The sequence below is a fragment of the Coregonus clupeaformis genome, unplaced genomic scaffold (assembly GCF_020615455.1).
Source record: "Coregonus clupeaformis isolate EN_2021a unplaced genomic scaffold, ASM2061545v1 scaf1233, whole genome shotgun sequence".
In the NCBI taxonomy this organism is placed as follows: Eukaryota; Metazoa; Chordata; class Actinopteri; order Salmoniformes; family Salmonidae; genus Coregonus; species Coregonus clupeaformis.
This window is the reverse complement of record NW_025534687.1, coordinates 18,056-32,195: the sequence shown is the minus strand read 5'-3', so window position 1 is coordinate 32,195 and position 14,140 is coordinate 18,056. Positions and strand designations below refer to the sequence as shown.

Sequence of the window (14,140 nt, the reverse complement as noted above, 5' to 3'; positions counted from 1 at the left end):
AGTGTCGGCAGTCACTGTTTTGTGATCACACAGCAAAGACCTTGGAAGTCGTCACCCACTCAGCCTTTTAAAATACTCCAAACCAGAAGGTGGCAGTAGCGTTGTTTGACAATGCATATCCGTGCGTCTTGTTTATGGTCTAGATTACAAGATATCTGTGTTTATGTTGCTACTAGCCAGATGGCCGCAGCTAGAGAACTACCTAGCAAGGTGACGAAGAAACAATTTTATTCACTCTCCATAATCCCACAGTGCCAGCCCATAGCCAAATGTTTAGCTAGCTAGCTAATGTTAGCATATTCACTAGCTAGCTAAGGAAACTGCACAACTCGGCAACTAACACAGGCAGCTATTTCATGGAAACTAGCAAATCCATTGTGATTTACATACAATGTCAATACTAGCTACAGTGGTTAGCTAGCTTGGAGGAATAATTTAGTATTGTGTCTGTGCACTTAGCTAGTTACTATCACATAGCCTACATTGCATATGAAGTGTGACTGGCTCATCGGCGGATGTGCGGAGACATGCCCTCTTATTTCCTTTTTTTGTTGTTGGCTCCCAGGGGGTTCGTGCTCTCTGATTGAGTTACCGCAAAGTCCAAAATTGTCTATATCATGAAAACAAACATTTGCTTTATGGTCTTAATTTAAGGTTATGGTTAGGAACAAGGTTAGCAGTGTGGTTAAGGTTAGGTTTAAAACCACATTATAAGAAGATCAATTGTGGTTTATGACTTTGTGGCTGTGGTAACTAGTGACGACCCCTCAGATTGGCTCAAAATCAAGTTGTTGGCCACTGACGACTAGAACCGGTAGGCTCGTCGCTACAAGGTTGGCACGCAGCAGGTACCGCTTTTGTTCAAGCAAGAGAAGGAACGGCCTCCACTGTGATAAGTACCTATCAGCAGTGAGATTCTCAGTGTTTCATGCTTTACATGCACAAATTTCATACTAATGTCCTCTGGGGAAATGTAGAAACCATCATGGGGAGTATACTGTACAAAAATAAGTATCTTGAAAAATATTCAAAAGGCCCATTCAAAGTAAGAAGTGTGTCATATCACTAATTCCATTGGCTTCTTGTGATGTGTGCTTTAAATGATGTCAATTAGTATGCAGAAATCCACATGAGAGCTACAATTTAACATCATAGGTATTCTAAGCCTTGTTTCTTCAGTGATGAAGTAGGCCTTGAAGAAAGACATGAACGACAGCCAAGACCACGCCCACTGCCATGGTTGAGTCCTCAGCTGGAGCTAGAGTAGGGGAAAGTGGAGGAGAGAATCCAATTGAGGGTAAATATCACTGGATAGTTATACTTTATTGGTGAGCGCTGGTCGTCTTTTCCATATCGGTTGGGTTAATGCTGGGCTACAGCCCCCAAAGATGAATTTAAGCTACGGGACTGAGTAAGAGCTGAGCATGTCTACAAGTCCTACCATTTGAGGCTGTGGTAGTTGGTGCTGCTGTGGTACTAGTGGCGGTGGGGATGGTAGTTGTGAACACAGTGGTGGTTGCCAGTGCAGCGGTGGTGGGTACGAGTCTAACGGGGCCGGAGCGGACGCTATAGCTCCTGGTCAGCATGTTGTCAACCGTTACCTGGTTGCTGCTGTCCCTGTCACACTGATCAGGACACTTCTGAGAGGGCCTCGTGGTGACACAGAGATACACTGTACACTCCACGTACATCTGCAGAGGACAAGAGACACAATCAACTACACATACAACACTTGTACTACTGATTGTTACAATATTGTGATCATATAGGCTAATGTCATTAGAGAGAGTCAGACCCAAGACCAAAAAATCTCGGAGAAACATATTGTGAGAATTTGAAATAAGCATTATACAGATGGACATATACTGTTATTCAAACAGAGCTGAAAGGGACAAACACATAGTGACAGACTGACACATTGATTGAAGTGGATAAATCAGTAATAACAATAATAAAACATGTTGTAAATAAACAGTATGGGATATAGGCGCTAGTTAGTCTGTTTTAGTTGCTGGGCTTTTGCTCAACTGGATAATCATGTGGCCGTTCCGGATGTCTGAGAGATCAACGGGAGCACCCTCCATATCCCTGAAGAGAGGTACATGGACAGAAATACACACCGTGGTTCCTTTAGTGTTGATAGTGCTCAGGTCGATTCGGTACACCCTGGCAGTGGAGGTTGAGGTCAGAATCTCCAGGGTTCCATTTCCAGCCGTACACCTGAGAAAGAAGGAAGACATTTAATGTTTTTAATGTACGTGAGAGATTGGGTTCCAAAACAGCGGAAATCTCAGTAAACAATCAATTTCATAACAACGTGACAAATTGCTGCCACCTCAACTGAGTTAAAAGGACAGCTTTCCGTAGAGCTTGTAATAAAAACCCAAGTACCCCATTTGGGGTAAGAAAACAATCAAGATTGGGTAAACATTTCAGAAAACTATCCCTTTAAGCAGGCTTGGTTCCCTGGCCTGCACTGACCCCTGTTCCAGGATATAGAAGCTGTCAGCCATGTCTTCTGTCTCGGACTCCATGCACTTGCCCACCATCAGCTCTGCCCTGTCCAGAGAGGTGTTGGAGAACACATGCAGGTCCAGTGTGTCCAGCCTGCTCGCGGTGCGGACCGACGTCTCTCGGCGGACACGCTGGGAGGGAGGGAGGAGGTGTCGGAACATGGGGAATTTGGTGCTTTTAGCCATGGGCCCCTCCCCAGGCCGGTAGAACTCCAACCAGAACTTGACGATGCCGAAGGTCTCCTGCTCCGACGGCATGTTGATGGCGTACCGCGGGCCCTTGGCCTCGACCCCGGGGAAACGGCAGGCGAGCGGCATAATCAAGGTGGGCAGCCGACTGATGACGGTGGTGCGCACGCTTCGCAGGGTGTTGGTGTACACCATCTCTGAACCAGAGTGCTGTGGAGAAAAGGGACGGGATCATGTGTGAATATTCTGGTTCAGTCACACATCACAGCAGACAGTCTGTTCAACCTGCTTTATGGACGGAGCAGTGGCGTGCATTGATGTATGCCAAGGGAAGCCAGGCTTCCTAATAAAATTAACCAAGAAAAAAAAAGAAAACAACATATAAAAGAATGTATCTTTCATCTCTCTGTGTTTCATCATTTTCCTTCAATTGGCAAGAGGCTGAATGTACTGTATCTCACCAGTGAAAGCAGCCGCGCGAGTGAAACAGCACCTATCTGACTCTGTATGTGCAGCCAATCTACCTGATGCTGTCTGGTCAAAAAGAGTGTGACATTGTTGCCGCCCGTAGCATTAAACACAAGGGAAGCCAGCGAGCATTTGGCCTCCCTTGATAAAAAAAAGTATAAAATAATAGCCAATCAGTGTTGACCTAAACTGAGTGAGCTCAAAACTGTGAATGGTCCTGGCATACCAAAACAAAGTGTCAAGAGAAGCCAGTTTGGATTCACACCAATCACATCACATCGAGAGCAAAACGTTATTGGCAGAAAAAACTTGATTTGTTGCATCTCGTTGTGTTGTTGTCTGCCGGTGGCTAGCTAGCAGGCTAAAATTGGCCCTTTCTTAGCCATGGATGGAGATGGGGATTTCATTAATTAGTTAATTCTCCTTACTGGCCAATGATTATAATGGCGATTTTGATCCAACCATAAATTCATACATTGTGCCCCTGGCCTGAGAGGATGGATGTTCAATATGTAGCTAGATGTAGTAGGCTAATATTAACTAGCTTGCTCATTATTACCCATGAAAGTTAGGCTAGCGAGCAAGCATTTTAGCCAGGTAGCCTAGGACAACAAAACTAAAAGTATGTACTGTATGACAGAGTCATAGACCGTTTTGTCAACATGAGAGGAGGATGGCATTGGCATTTCTCAACATGTCAACATGTTTTTCCTACTTGCAAGAATACACACACACACACATACGCAGAGAAAGCAGAATCATGGACAGCCACATCATATTTAGCTTACGTTGATTGGACTAAATAGTTTTTGGTATCTTTTAGTTGTCACTGTATTAGACTAAGCATAGGTAATGTTGAAATGTTGAAGTTGAAATGGTGCTGGAATAGTGGAGGCAGCTACTATTTTGTTTGTGACTTGCGGTAACTCTCAGTGGTTCTAAATCAATAGTTGTTTAGTAGTCAGAAAATGTCGGAAACATTAACTTGCTTGACCATGCTGTAGGTCATTGTACCTGTTTGTTACATGCAATATGCTTTGTGGACTTTACCGGACAGAGGTTGCTTTCCGGTTTTGTGATGAAACAAAGGTGTGGTTGAATTTATTCTGCCACTGTGTCTTCTTATTGTCTCGGCCTTGGGCCTATACAGCATATCATGGCCTCAAGGCATATGAACTAACAGGTTATAGAGCGAACAACGCAATTATCACAACACATAGGTTGTAATATGGCTTTATTTCTGGCTTGGCGTCCCCAGTTTTTTTTACTCAGGCACCACTACTGGGAAGGAGCCAATGTAAGTTTTGCATTTGATACAGTGGGCAGAGTCTCGTACCACTCTCTTAGTGCCGCAGCCAGTCAGAGAGATGCGGGCCATCACATGGGTGGAGTTGGAGGTGACACTACAGGAAGGGTGGTTGAGCTGGAGCTCTGACACAATCAGGTTCTTCAGGGTGGAAATGGGGAGAACCAGATTAATCTCAGTCTTCCCACATGTCAGCTCTGGGAGGAGAGAAATAATACAAATAATAGGTGGGACTTCTAGCGCTATTCAAGGACCCAAAGTCGCTTTACAAATTGTATAAATGAAAAGAAAAACCAAACTACAGGAGTCCAAACTAAATATCAGACTAAACCAAAACATGAATAAAGAAGGGAAGAGTGTGATGTATCAGTGTATGGGGAGGGGAGGGATCTGGATACGAACCCAGTTTAGGGTAAGGGGTGGGTTGGGGTTAGGATACGAACCCGGTTTAGGGTAAGGGGCGGGATTGGGGTTAGGATACGAACCCAGTTTAGGGTAAGGGTTTGGGTTATGGTGAAGAGAGAAGGGTCTTTTTAGTGTATTTCTTTGCTTGTATGTGTGTGTCTTTTCCAAAGAGACCGATACATCAACAACAAGACAGACAGACAGACAGACAGACAGACAGACAGACAGACAGTCAGTCAGTCAGTCAGACAGACAGACAGACAGTCAGTCAGTCAGTAGTGGATATCAACTACATACACAGTGTGTTATATACCTGTTCCAGTGGGAATGGTCTCCATCTGTCCTGGAAAAGACAAATAGAGACTTCCAACATTTTATGAACATGTTTAGAAAAAATTGCACCTATGCTGTACCTCACCCCGCTTTCACCACTGTAAACAACTAAGAAACGACCCTTTCATCATGCTTACTCTTGGACACACACACACACACACACACACACACAAAACAGAGTGGAAGAACTGTGATTGTTCTTACTTTGGTAAAGCCACACACATCTTGGTTCAGACTGCAAACTGTGAGGACAAGAGGTTGTATACATCAGACAGGTTGGTTCTAACAGATGCTAAAACATTGGTTGTTGACGAAATGTCAACCTAACATTTATTGTTCTCCTTCACCGAAAAGTTACCTGTTGGTGTTGGCCATGAAACAAAGTGGCAAAAGAGGAGGCAGGTTATTGGGGCCCCGGATCCATGTGAGATTCATGGTGGCCAGGGAACCTTTGGTTTCCAGCGCTGTCCTGAAGAGGCCAGGGGGACCAACCATCACTATCTCTGATACGCTGAAGAAGAGAGATACCGCAAACCCAGTCAAAACAGTAGAAAGATGCACAGAAACGGACTAACTTCTCCAATAGAAATCCATGATGAAAGTTTGGAAAACAACCCGTTTGTAACTTTTACACACAACTGAGAGCGAGAGAGAGATATAGTTGAGAGAAACATGACACAAAAGGAGGGAAACTCAGTATAACACACCTCTAGGTTGAGTAGTATAACACCTCTCTAGGTTGAGTAGTATAACACACCTCTAGGTTGAGTAGTATAACACACCTCTAGGTTGAGTAGTATAACACACCTCTAGGTTGAGTAGTATAACACACCTCTAGGTTGAGTAGTATAACACACCTCTAGGTTGAGTAGTATAACACACCTCTAGGTTGAGTAGTATAACACACCTCTAGGTTGAGTAGTATAACACACCTCTAGGTTGAGTAGTATAACACACCTCTAGGTTGAGTAGTATAACACACCTCTAGGTTGAGTAGTATAACACACCTCTAGGTTGAGTAGTATAACACACCTCTAGGTTGAGTAGTATAACACACCTCTAGGTTGAGTAGTATAACACACCTCTAGGTTGAGTAGTATAACACACCTCTAGGTTGAGTAGTATAACACACCTCTAGGTTGAGTAGTATAACACACCTCTAGGTTGAGGACCAAGTTTGGAAAACACTGCTATAACACACCTCTCTAGGTCAGAACAAAAGGTGACAGACACGTTGATCTGCTCGTAGGGCAGAACGTAGATGGTGGCTCCGCCTGTTGGTGTTAGTCCTGTAGTGACCAGCTCGGAAATGCAGCTTGAGGACGCCTCCTCCACTGAAACCAAGAACAAGACAAAAGTTAAGGTTCTTTAGTTTTAAACCACTTTCTTTTTAACCTGGCTTCAGGTATCATATATAACCAATATAATTCAAGTCTTTCTGTTGCTCCTTTTCAAGAACTTTGGATGTATCTCAATATAAAATGTTGTTACTGGTACATAAATATGGGAAACTCATCCATTACTACTGTGTTGAAATGTTAATTTTCAAGAGCGCTTGATAAATCAATCCCAAGGTGCCTCACATCAAGACTGAATAACACAGCTACATCATACAGTCCAGTATGTATAGTTATTGAGAGCAGACCAGCAGAATATACCTGATTCACTTTTCCCTAAAACAGGCCCATCAATAAAGAGGAGACAGCGTGAAATGGTTTGTGTGTGTCAGTCTCACCTGTAAGGGACAGGTGCAGTGGGATGGAACTGAGTGCTTTGGGTTTGGCGGTTTGGGTTTGACTTGGAAAGTCCTCCACCATCAGCTGCACAGAGTATTGGCCAGCGGATGATTTACCATTGTACAACAGCGTACACGACTCCTATGAAATAGCAATTAAAACAAATGTATTACAATTTATTTGAAAACAAATTTTCTTTGTTTCCCACAGAGCGCATGCCTGAAGACGAAAGCCTAACTCTCAAACCAAACAAGTCCAACAAATAACTCTCAATTGGTTTAACCTTCCCGCACATTTAGATGGTGCATGATGCATCCATAATGGCCAATTAATAATATTTGTTATTTCTCTGTATAAGAAACAAAAATGTCTCTTTCTTGCACATTTTCTTGGAGGTTTGGGGGCATCTTACAGTCACTGCTGTGTGGACTAAAATATAGACACAAATAAGTTAAGACCCACCTCCTCCATCTTCAGAAAATTGTGCTGGGGGCAGTCAAGGCATTCTCCAAGGTCAGCCCGGGCAAAGCGACAGCGCACCGTGTCCCCATCCAGGTCCTTCACCGTCAGTGGGAAGTGATGTGGGCAGTTCACGCGAGCCCTGACACAAGAATACACATTCAGTTAACAATCATATGCAACTTAAAGAGTTTTTTCTCCCCACTTTATTATATATATATTTTCTCCTGCACCTTTTTTTGAGCCTATTGGTCAGGTGTGCGGCAGATCACCTCATTATCACAAGACTACACATATCTCACAAACAGTAAGTCAGACGCACAGGCAGTTTGAGGACTGGGACCCTGTTCTGAGAGACTTGAAGAGGCTATAGCGAAACTGAAGAGCTCGACAATGGGAAGAGATACGGAGGAGAAAGGAAAAGTATGGAAAGGGAGAACGGGGCTGAGGAAGGAAGGAAGGAAGGAGAAAACGAAAGAGGAGGAAAAGGGAGAGAAGGAGGAAGAGGAGAGAAAAGGGTGAAAACGTATCAGTGGTCATGACCAAATAAATAAACACTACATATCAGCAGTCAAAACCGTAAGAATGTGTAGACTAGAGTAAACAGAGGTGTAATGTTTGTATGCTCAGTACAAGACTCATGTCCAGGTTAGAGTGTGTTGAGTTACCTGAGAGGAGGAGGCAGGCTGCAGTAAGGTGGCTGGTTTAGTCTCAATGGGTTAGACTGGTTGGAGGGTCCAGCCCACAAGGACAGAAACACATTCACGTTGGACCTAATTCACAGTTACAGGGGAGTGAAATAAACATGTTTGTTTTTCACTTTTCCTGAGTTGGTATGGCATAACCTGCATAATGGTTGCTTTATAACATGGAGACAACATAATGCATATGATATAAAGTAAGAATGATCAGTCATGGAACTGCATTATACAGTAATGTTCTGAATTGTGAGGACTGAGGAGGTCTAATGTTCAACTGCTTTAAAGCAAGTTTGTATGACATTTTCACCATTATGAAACCAACTCATTAAACTTTACAGTCTTAAATGTTGCGGAAGCTAGCGCTGAACATGACCAGTCAGTGTGTATTGATTCTATAGATGTTCTACAAAAGCACATCAAATGGGCATGGTGTGATAATAAATGACAGGTCTCTCAGCAAATCACATACCCCACATTCACGTTAGCCTTGTAGTTGCTGGGAACGGTCCTCTGCCATTGGCGGACGCACCAGCCTGAGGCGGGCTTCTGTCCTGTGTAGGGTAACGGGTGGTATGCACGACACAGTCTTCCCCTGTCTGACACACTCCGGAGAACGTAGGGACAGGGAAGGGCCGAGATCACGGTGTAGTGGGCTCTCACCTGCCAAAGGTCAAAGGTGGCATGAGGTCAGGAGGTCATGTAATTAATTACATGGTAACAATGAGAAACTTGCTTTTAGGAATTCAGCACAATCATTGTAAGTCGCTTCGTCTGCTAAATGGCACATTATATTATATTATACCTGTTGTTGGTGCCTAAACCACAATGTAACTATTGGCTATTTACCATTTTATCAAGTAAATTGAAACAAACAAAAACAAAGAAAACAACAACAGATAAATAGCAGAGACTGTAAAATACCAGCGTAGTAAGTAACCTTGAGGGGCTGTGTATTGACAGCTGAGAGGTACAGCAAGAACCAATAAACATGGATTGTAATTCATTTGAATGCTGCTCACATGTGCATCGTAACATAGAAAGCCTATCATTATCGCATCGCATATTTTAGGTCAATCCTGAAATTCCTAACGTACGTTGTTAAAAGCTGACACCATTGGTCATTGACAATGTGTAACCTCACCATATTTCCTCCACTCTTCTCTAGAGGGACAACATTGACCACTGCACCCAGGGAGGTGGCCTCACAGACAGGGTAGGGCAGGAGCAGGCCTAGGGCCACAACCAGGAGCCCCAGAAAAACTTGGATCCACATCAGAGCTTTTCACACAGGGACGTGTGTCGAAGGAAGCTTGGACCTCTGGAGACAGAAATGGAGGCAGTCAGAGGGCCATCACAAACATGAAACACAGACAAACACACTCACTCTTATTTTACAAAGCAGGATCAATATTGAGACAATGACCAAACATTCGTAAATGTGCTAGTAGTAACACAACTTAAATTATTGCATTCTTAGTAAAAGTCAACAGGACATCAACACATCAAGGTTAGAATGTTATGAATGTGGACATCCCTGTTGTTCTTGCACAATGTCCCTTTCTCTTCCAAAGTTCCAACACACATGGTTCTGGAGACTTCTCTGTCAATAACAGCTAGTTTTCAGATTTCCCCCTCCCCCACTCAGACCACTCCCAGACAGTCCTAGCAAAGTTCTTGCTTGAGAAATATTATTCTGGTAAAAAGCATCTTCAATGCCCTTGCTGATGGAAGGAGGTTTTCACTCATAATCTCACGATACATGGCCCCATTCATTCTTTCCTTTACACGGATCAGTCGTCCTTGTCCCTTTGCAGAAAAACAGCCCCAAAGCATGATGTTTCCACCCCCATGCTTCACAGTAGGTATGGTGTTCTTTGGATGCAACTCAGCATTCTTTGTCCTCCAAACACTTTTTGGTTTCATCTGACCATATGACATTCTCCCAATCCTCTTCTGGATCATCCAAATGCTGCTAGAGTGCATTTGGATGGCCTGGACATGTACTGGCTTAAGCAGGGGGACACATCTGGCACTGCAGGATTTGAGTCCCTGGCGGCGTAGTGTGTTACTGATGGTAGGCTTTGTTACTTTGGTCCCAGCTCTCTGCAGGTCATTCACTAGGTCCCCCCGTGTGGTTCTGGGATTTTTGCTCACCGTTCTTGTGATCATTTTGACCCCACAGGGTGAGATCTTGCGTGGAGCCCCAGATCGAGGGAGATTATCAGTGGTCTTGTATGTCTTCCATTTCCTAATAATTGCTCCCACAGTTGATTTCTTCAAACCAAGCTGCTTACCTATTGCAGATTCAGTCTTCCCAGCCTGGTGCAGGTCTACAATTTTGTTTCTGGTGTCCTTTGACAGCTCTTTGGTCTTGGCCATAGTGGAGTTTGGAGTGTGACTGTTTGAGGTTGTGGACAGGTGTCTTTTATACTGATAACAAGTTCAAACAGGTGCCATTAATACAGGTAACGAGTGGAGGACAGAGGAGCCTCTTAAAGAAGAAGTTACAGGTCTGTGAGAGCCAGAAATCTTGCTTGTTTGTAGGTGACCAAATGCTTATTTTCCACCATAATTTGCAAATAAATTCATAAAAAATCCTACAATGTGATTTTCTGGATTTTTTTTTCTCAACTTGTCTGTCATAGTTGACGTGTACCTATGATGAAAATTACAGGCCTCTCTCATCTTTTTAAGTGGGAGAACTTGCACAATTGGTGGCTGACTAAATACTTTTTTCCCCCACTGTACAGTGAGGGAAAAAAGTATTTGATCCCCTGCTGATGTTGTACATTTGCCCACTGACAAAGACATGATCAGCCTATAATTTTAATGGTAGGTTTATTTGAACAGTGAGAGACAGAATAACAACAAAAAAATCCAGAAAAACGCATGTCAAAAATGTTATCAATTGATTTGCATTGTAATGAGGGAAATAAGTATTTGACCCCTCTGCAAAACATGACTTAGTACTTGGTGGCAAAACCCTTGTTGGCAATCACAGAGGTCAGACGTTTCTTGTAGTTGGCCACCAGCTTTGCACACATCTCAGGAGGGATTTTGTTCCACTCCTCTTTGCAGATCTTCTCCAAGTCATTAAGGTTTCGAGGCTGACGTTTGGCAACTCGAACCTTCAACTCCCTCCACAGATTTTCTATGGGATTAAGGTCTGGAGACTGGCTAGCCATTCTGAAACTAACTGCAGCTCTTTGTTAAGTGTTGTAGTCATTTCAGTCGCTGTAGTAGCTGACATGTATAGTGTTGAGTCATCCGCATACATAGACACACTGTCTTTACTCAAAGCCAGTGGCATGTCGTTAGTAAAGATTGAAAAAGTAAGGGGCCTAGATAGCAGCCCTGGGGAATTCCTGATTCTACCTGGATTATGTTGGAGGGGCTTTCATTAAAGAACACCCTCTGTGTTCTGTTAGACAGGTAACTCTTTATCCACAATATAGTAGGGGGTATAAAGCCATAACACATACGTTTTTCCAGCAGCAGACTATGATCGATAATGTCAAAAGCCGCACTGAAGTCTAACAAAACAGCCCCCACAATATTTTTTATCATCAATTTCTCTCAGCCAATCATCAGTCATTTGTGTAAGTGCTGTGCTTGTTGAATGTCCTTCCCTATAAGCGTGCTGAAAGTCTGTTGTCAATTTGGTTATTGTAAAATAGCATTGTATCTGGTCGAACACAAGTTTTTCCTAAAGTTTACTAAGGGTTGGTAACAGGCTGATTGGTCGGCTATTTGAAGGAGGCCAGTAAAGGGGGCTTTACTATTCTTAGGTAGCAGAATGACTATTGCTTCCCTCCAGGACTGAGGGCACACACTTTCTAGTAGTCATATCTACCTCAATTACCTTGTACCCCTGCAAATCGACTCAATACTTACCCCGTGTATTTAGGCAAGTTATCATTACTCATTGTGTATTTATTCCTTGTGTTATTATTTTTCTATTATCTCTCTATTTTTCTCTCTGCATTGTTAGGAAGGTCCCATAAGCGTTTCACTTTTAGTCTACACCTGTTTATGAAGCATGTGACAAATACAATTTGATTTGATTGAAACGTAGTCTCAGGAGCATAAGGAAATAAATGACCTGTTAGACGGCAGTTCAATGGGCTTGATGGTAAGTTGGTAAAGATACATTGAATTAGGGCGTCTCAGCAGGATCAATAGGTTAGCCAGCTAAATTGCTCACATATTCTGAAATAACTTTACATTTTTTTGTAAGATAAGCTTCCAATGGGCTTGGTCTAAAGGACTCAACAACCAAAAACACATATCTAAGTTCAGCATCATGAACCAGAAAATCAATAGTTATGTCTAGTTGTTTATCCAAGTCAGCTGGTTAACTCATTGAGCCTGCTTTGTAGTAGACCCCCCAGCTCTCCTACTCCAAGAGGCTTTGTGATTACAGGCCCAGGTGTGAAGATCTCTAGGACCAGGATTGACACTGGTTTAATGAAACATTTATGAAACTCTACTGCAGGGCTGGGGAACCCCGGTACTAGAGGACTGCAGTGTGTGCAGGCTTTTGTTCCAGCACAACTCTAGCATACCTGCCCAGTGACCATGTACCTGACACAACCACCAGGGCCTGAACTATGTAAGCTGACCAGGGAAAACTCAGCGCCCCAACAATGACTGGAGAGAACATTGTGTAGTGCATGTTTACATCATGGTACTGTGGAAAACAAACTTTACTTCCTTTAATGGGGCAATCTGCGGTTGCTACATCCATTTTATGACTTAAGTTCATTATAGACAATACACATTGATTCTTTAAGAGTATCACGTAACTTATGCCTCATGAGCTTAGTTCAACTGTCTTACCCCATCAAAATATAAGCTTGTTTTACCCGATTGTGTAAACAATTGTAATTAAACTGTATAGCTTTAAAACATGGTTAAAATTCTAGATGGTCAGTCCTAGCATTCATAGCTCCATGAATTTGAGAGTGGTTACATTTTTCCAGCCCCATGCCTCAGCTATTTACCAAATCAGTGGTGGCCATTTTGTTGTTTGAAATGCAGATTGCCCCTTTAAAACAACTAATGCACTACTTATACCATTGACACACCATCCCTTCTCTTTCCTAAACACCAGGACGTGTTTGAACATTTATGGAATCCAGAAGATGTTTTGACCATTGGTCTAATGGTGGTCTGTGCCAAGTATGCATTTACATTTACACCTGCAGCCCAATTCAGATCTTCTGCCATTTATTTTATACCTACTGCCCCATATCTGATGTGATATGGGTCACATAAAACTGAGTGTGGACAGTCAGAAAAACCATCAGATATGGAAAACAAATCACAATTGGGTTCTCAGGGTAGCGGTGTAAACAGCCATAGAAGCTCAAATCCCATAACACCTTGTCACAGCCGAGAAGTATAGTAATGTTTATCAGGGAGAAGAAGCCCAACCTCACAAAGAAATTAATTTTACCTGTAATAAAACTATAGTCCTTTAGGAATCTTTGTCGCTTCCCGCCAATAACCAACTTAGTCACTCAACCAAGGGTCTCTCGGTGTTGTCCGACAGCTGTCTGCAACAAGTTGAGTTGTCCTGTGTGGTTCGGTTGGAAAGCCTTTGAACCTCCTACATCTCCGCTTTCATTTTACCTAGTACACTGCTGGGAAAGCAATTGAAATTGTAGAATGATGCTAAACTGGCTGGACCAGTGCAACTGGCTAAGAGGAGAATAGTATGACTAATTACGAGTGACGTATTTTCAGCACAAACTGAAATTAAGCATTTTGTAGTTTTTGTTATTATTAAGGCTTAAGCTATTGGGAACAGCATCTCTCACTAGGATGACATCCAGCAGGACTAGAAACCAAATGTTGAGGTGTAACATTGACCGGTTTCTTGTCACATTAAAGGAATAGTTGAGATTACATATTTACAAAGATTTGTTCCCTTGCCTCAAAAAGGTAGTCTAGGGACAGTGACTGCAATCCACCCTTGCTTTTAATAAACTAGCCACTACCAACAAATACCAATATTAGCATATTTTC

General features: G+C 42.9%; 1 protein-coding gene and 1 long non-coding RNA gene across 2 annotated transcripts; both read right to left on the bottom strand.

Moving 5' to 3' along the window:
• Positions 1-910: 910 nt before the first annotated feature.
• On the bottom strand, positions 911-8,420 carry LOC121548227. Its single transcript, XM_045217796.1, has 13 exons — positions 8,410-8,420; positions 8,078-8,182; positions 7,413-7,551; positions 6,950-7,091; positions 6,416-6,548; positions 5,573-5,725; positions 5,419-5,456; positions 5,195-5,224; positions 4,507-4,718; positions 2,482-2,912; positions 2,121-2,220; positions 1,442-1,691; positions 911-1,258 (listed from the first exon to the last, which is right to left on the bottom strand). Exons 1-13 carry the CDS (start codon positions 8,418-8,420, stop codon positions 1,176-1,178), a joined length of 1,827 nt encoding a protein of 608 aa, XP_045073731.1. The 3' UTR covers positions 911-1,175.
• Positions 8,421-8,688: 268 nt separating this feature from the next.
• LOC123486478 lies at positions 8,689-13,940 on the bottom strand. The gene is made up of 3 exons (XR_006659388.1): positions 13,569-13,940; positions 9,252-9,428; positions 8,689-8,770 (listed from the first exon to the last, which is right to left on the bottom strand). It is a non-coding gene; the product is annotated as an uncharacterized LOC123486478 (long non-coding RNA).
• Between the last annotated feature and the right edge of the window lie 200 nt (positions 13,941-14,140).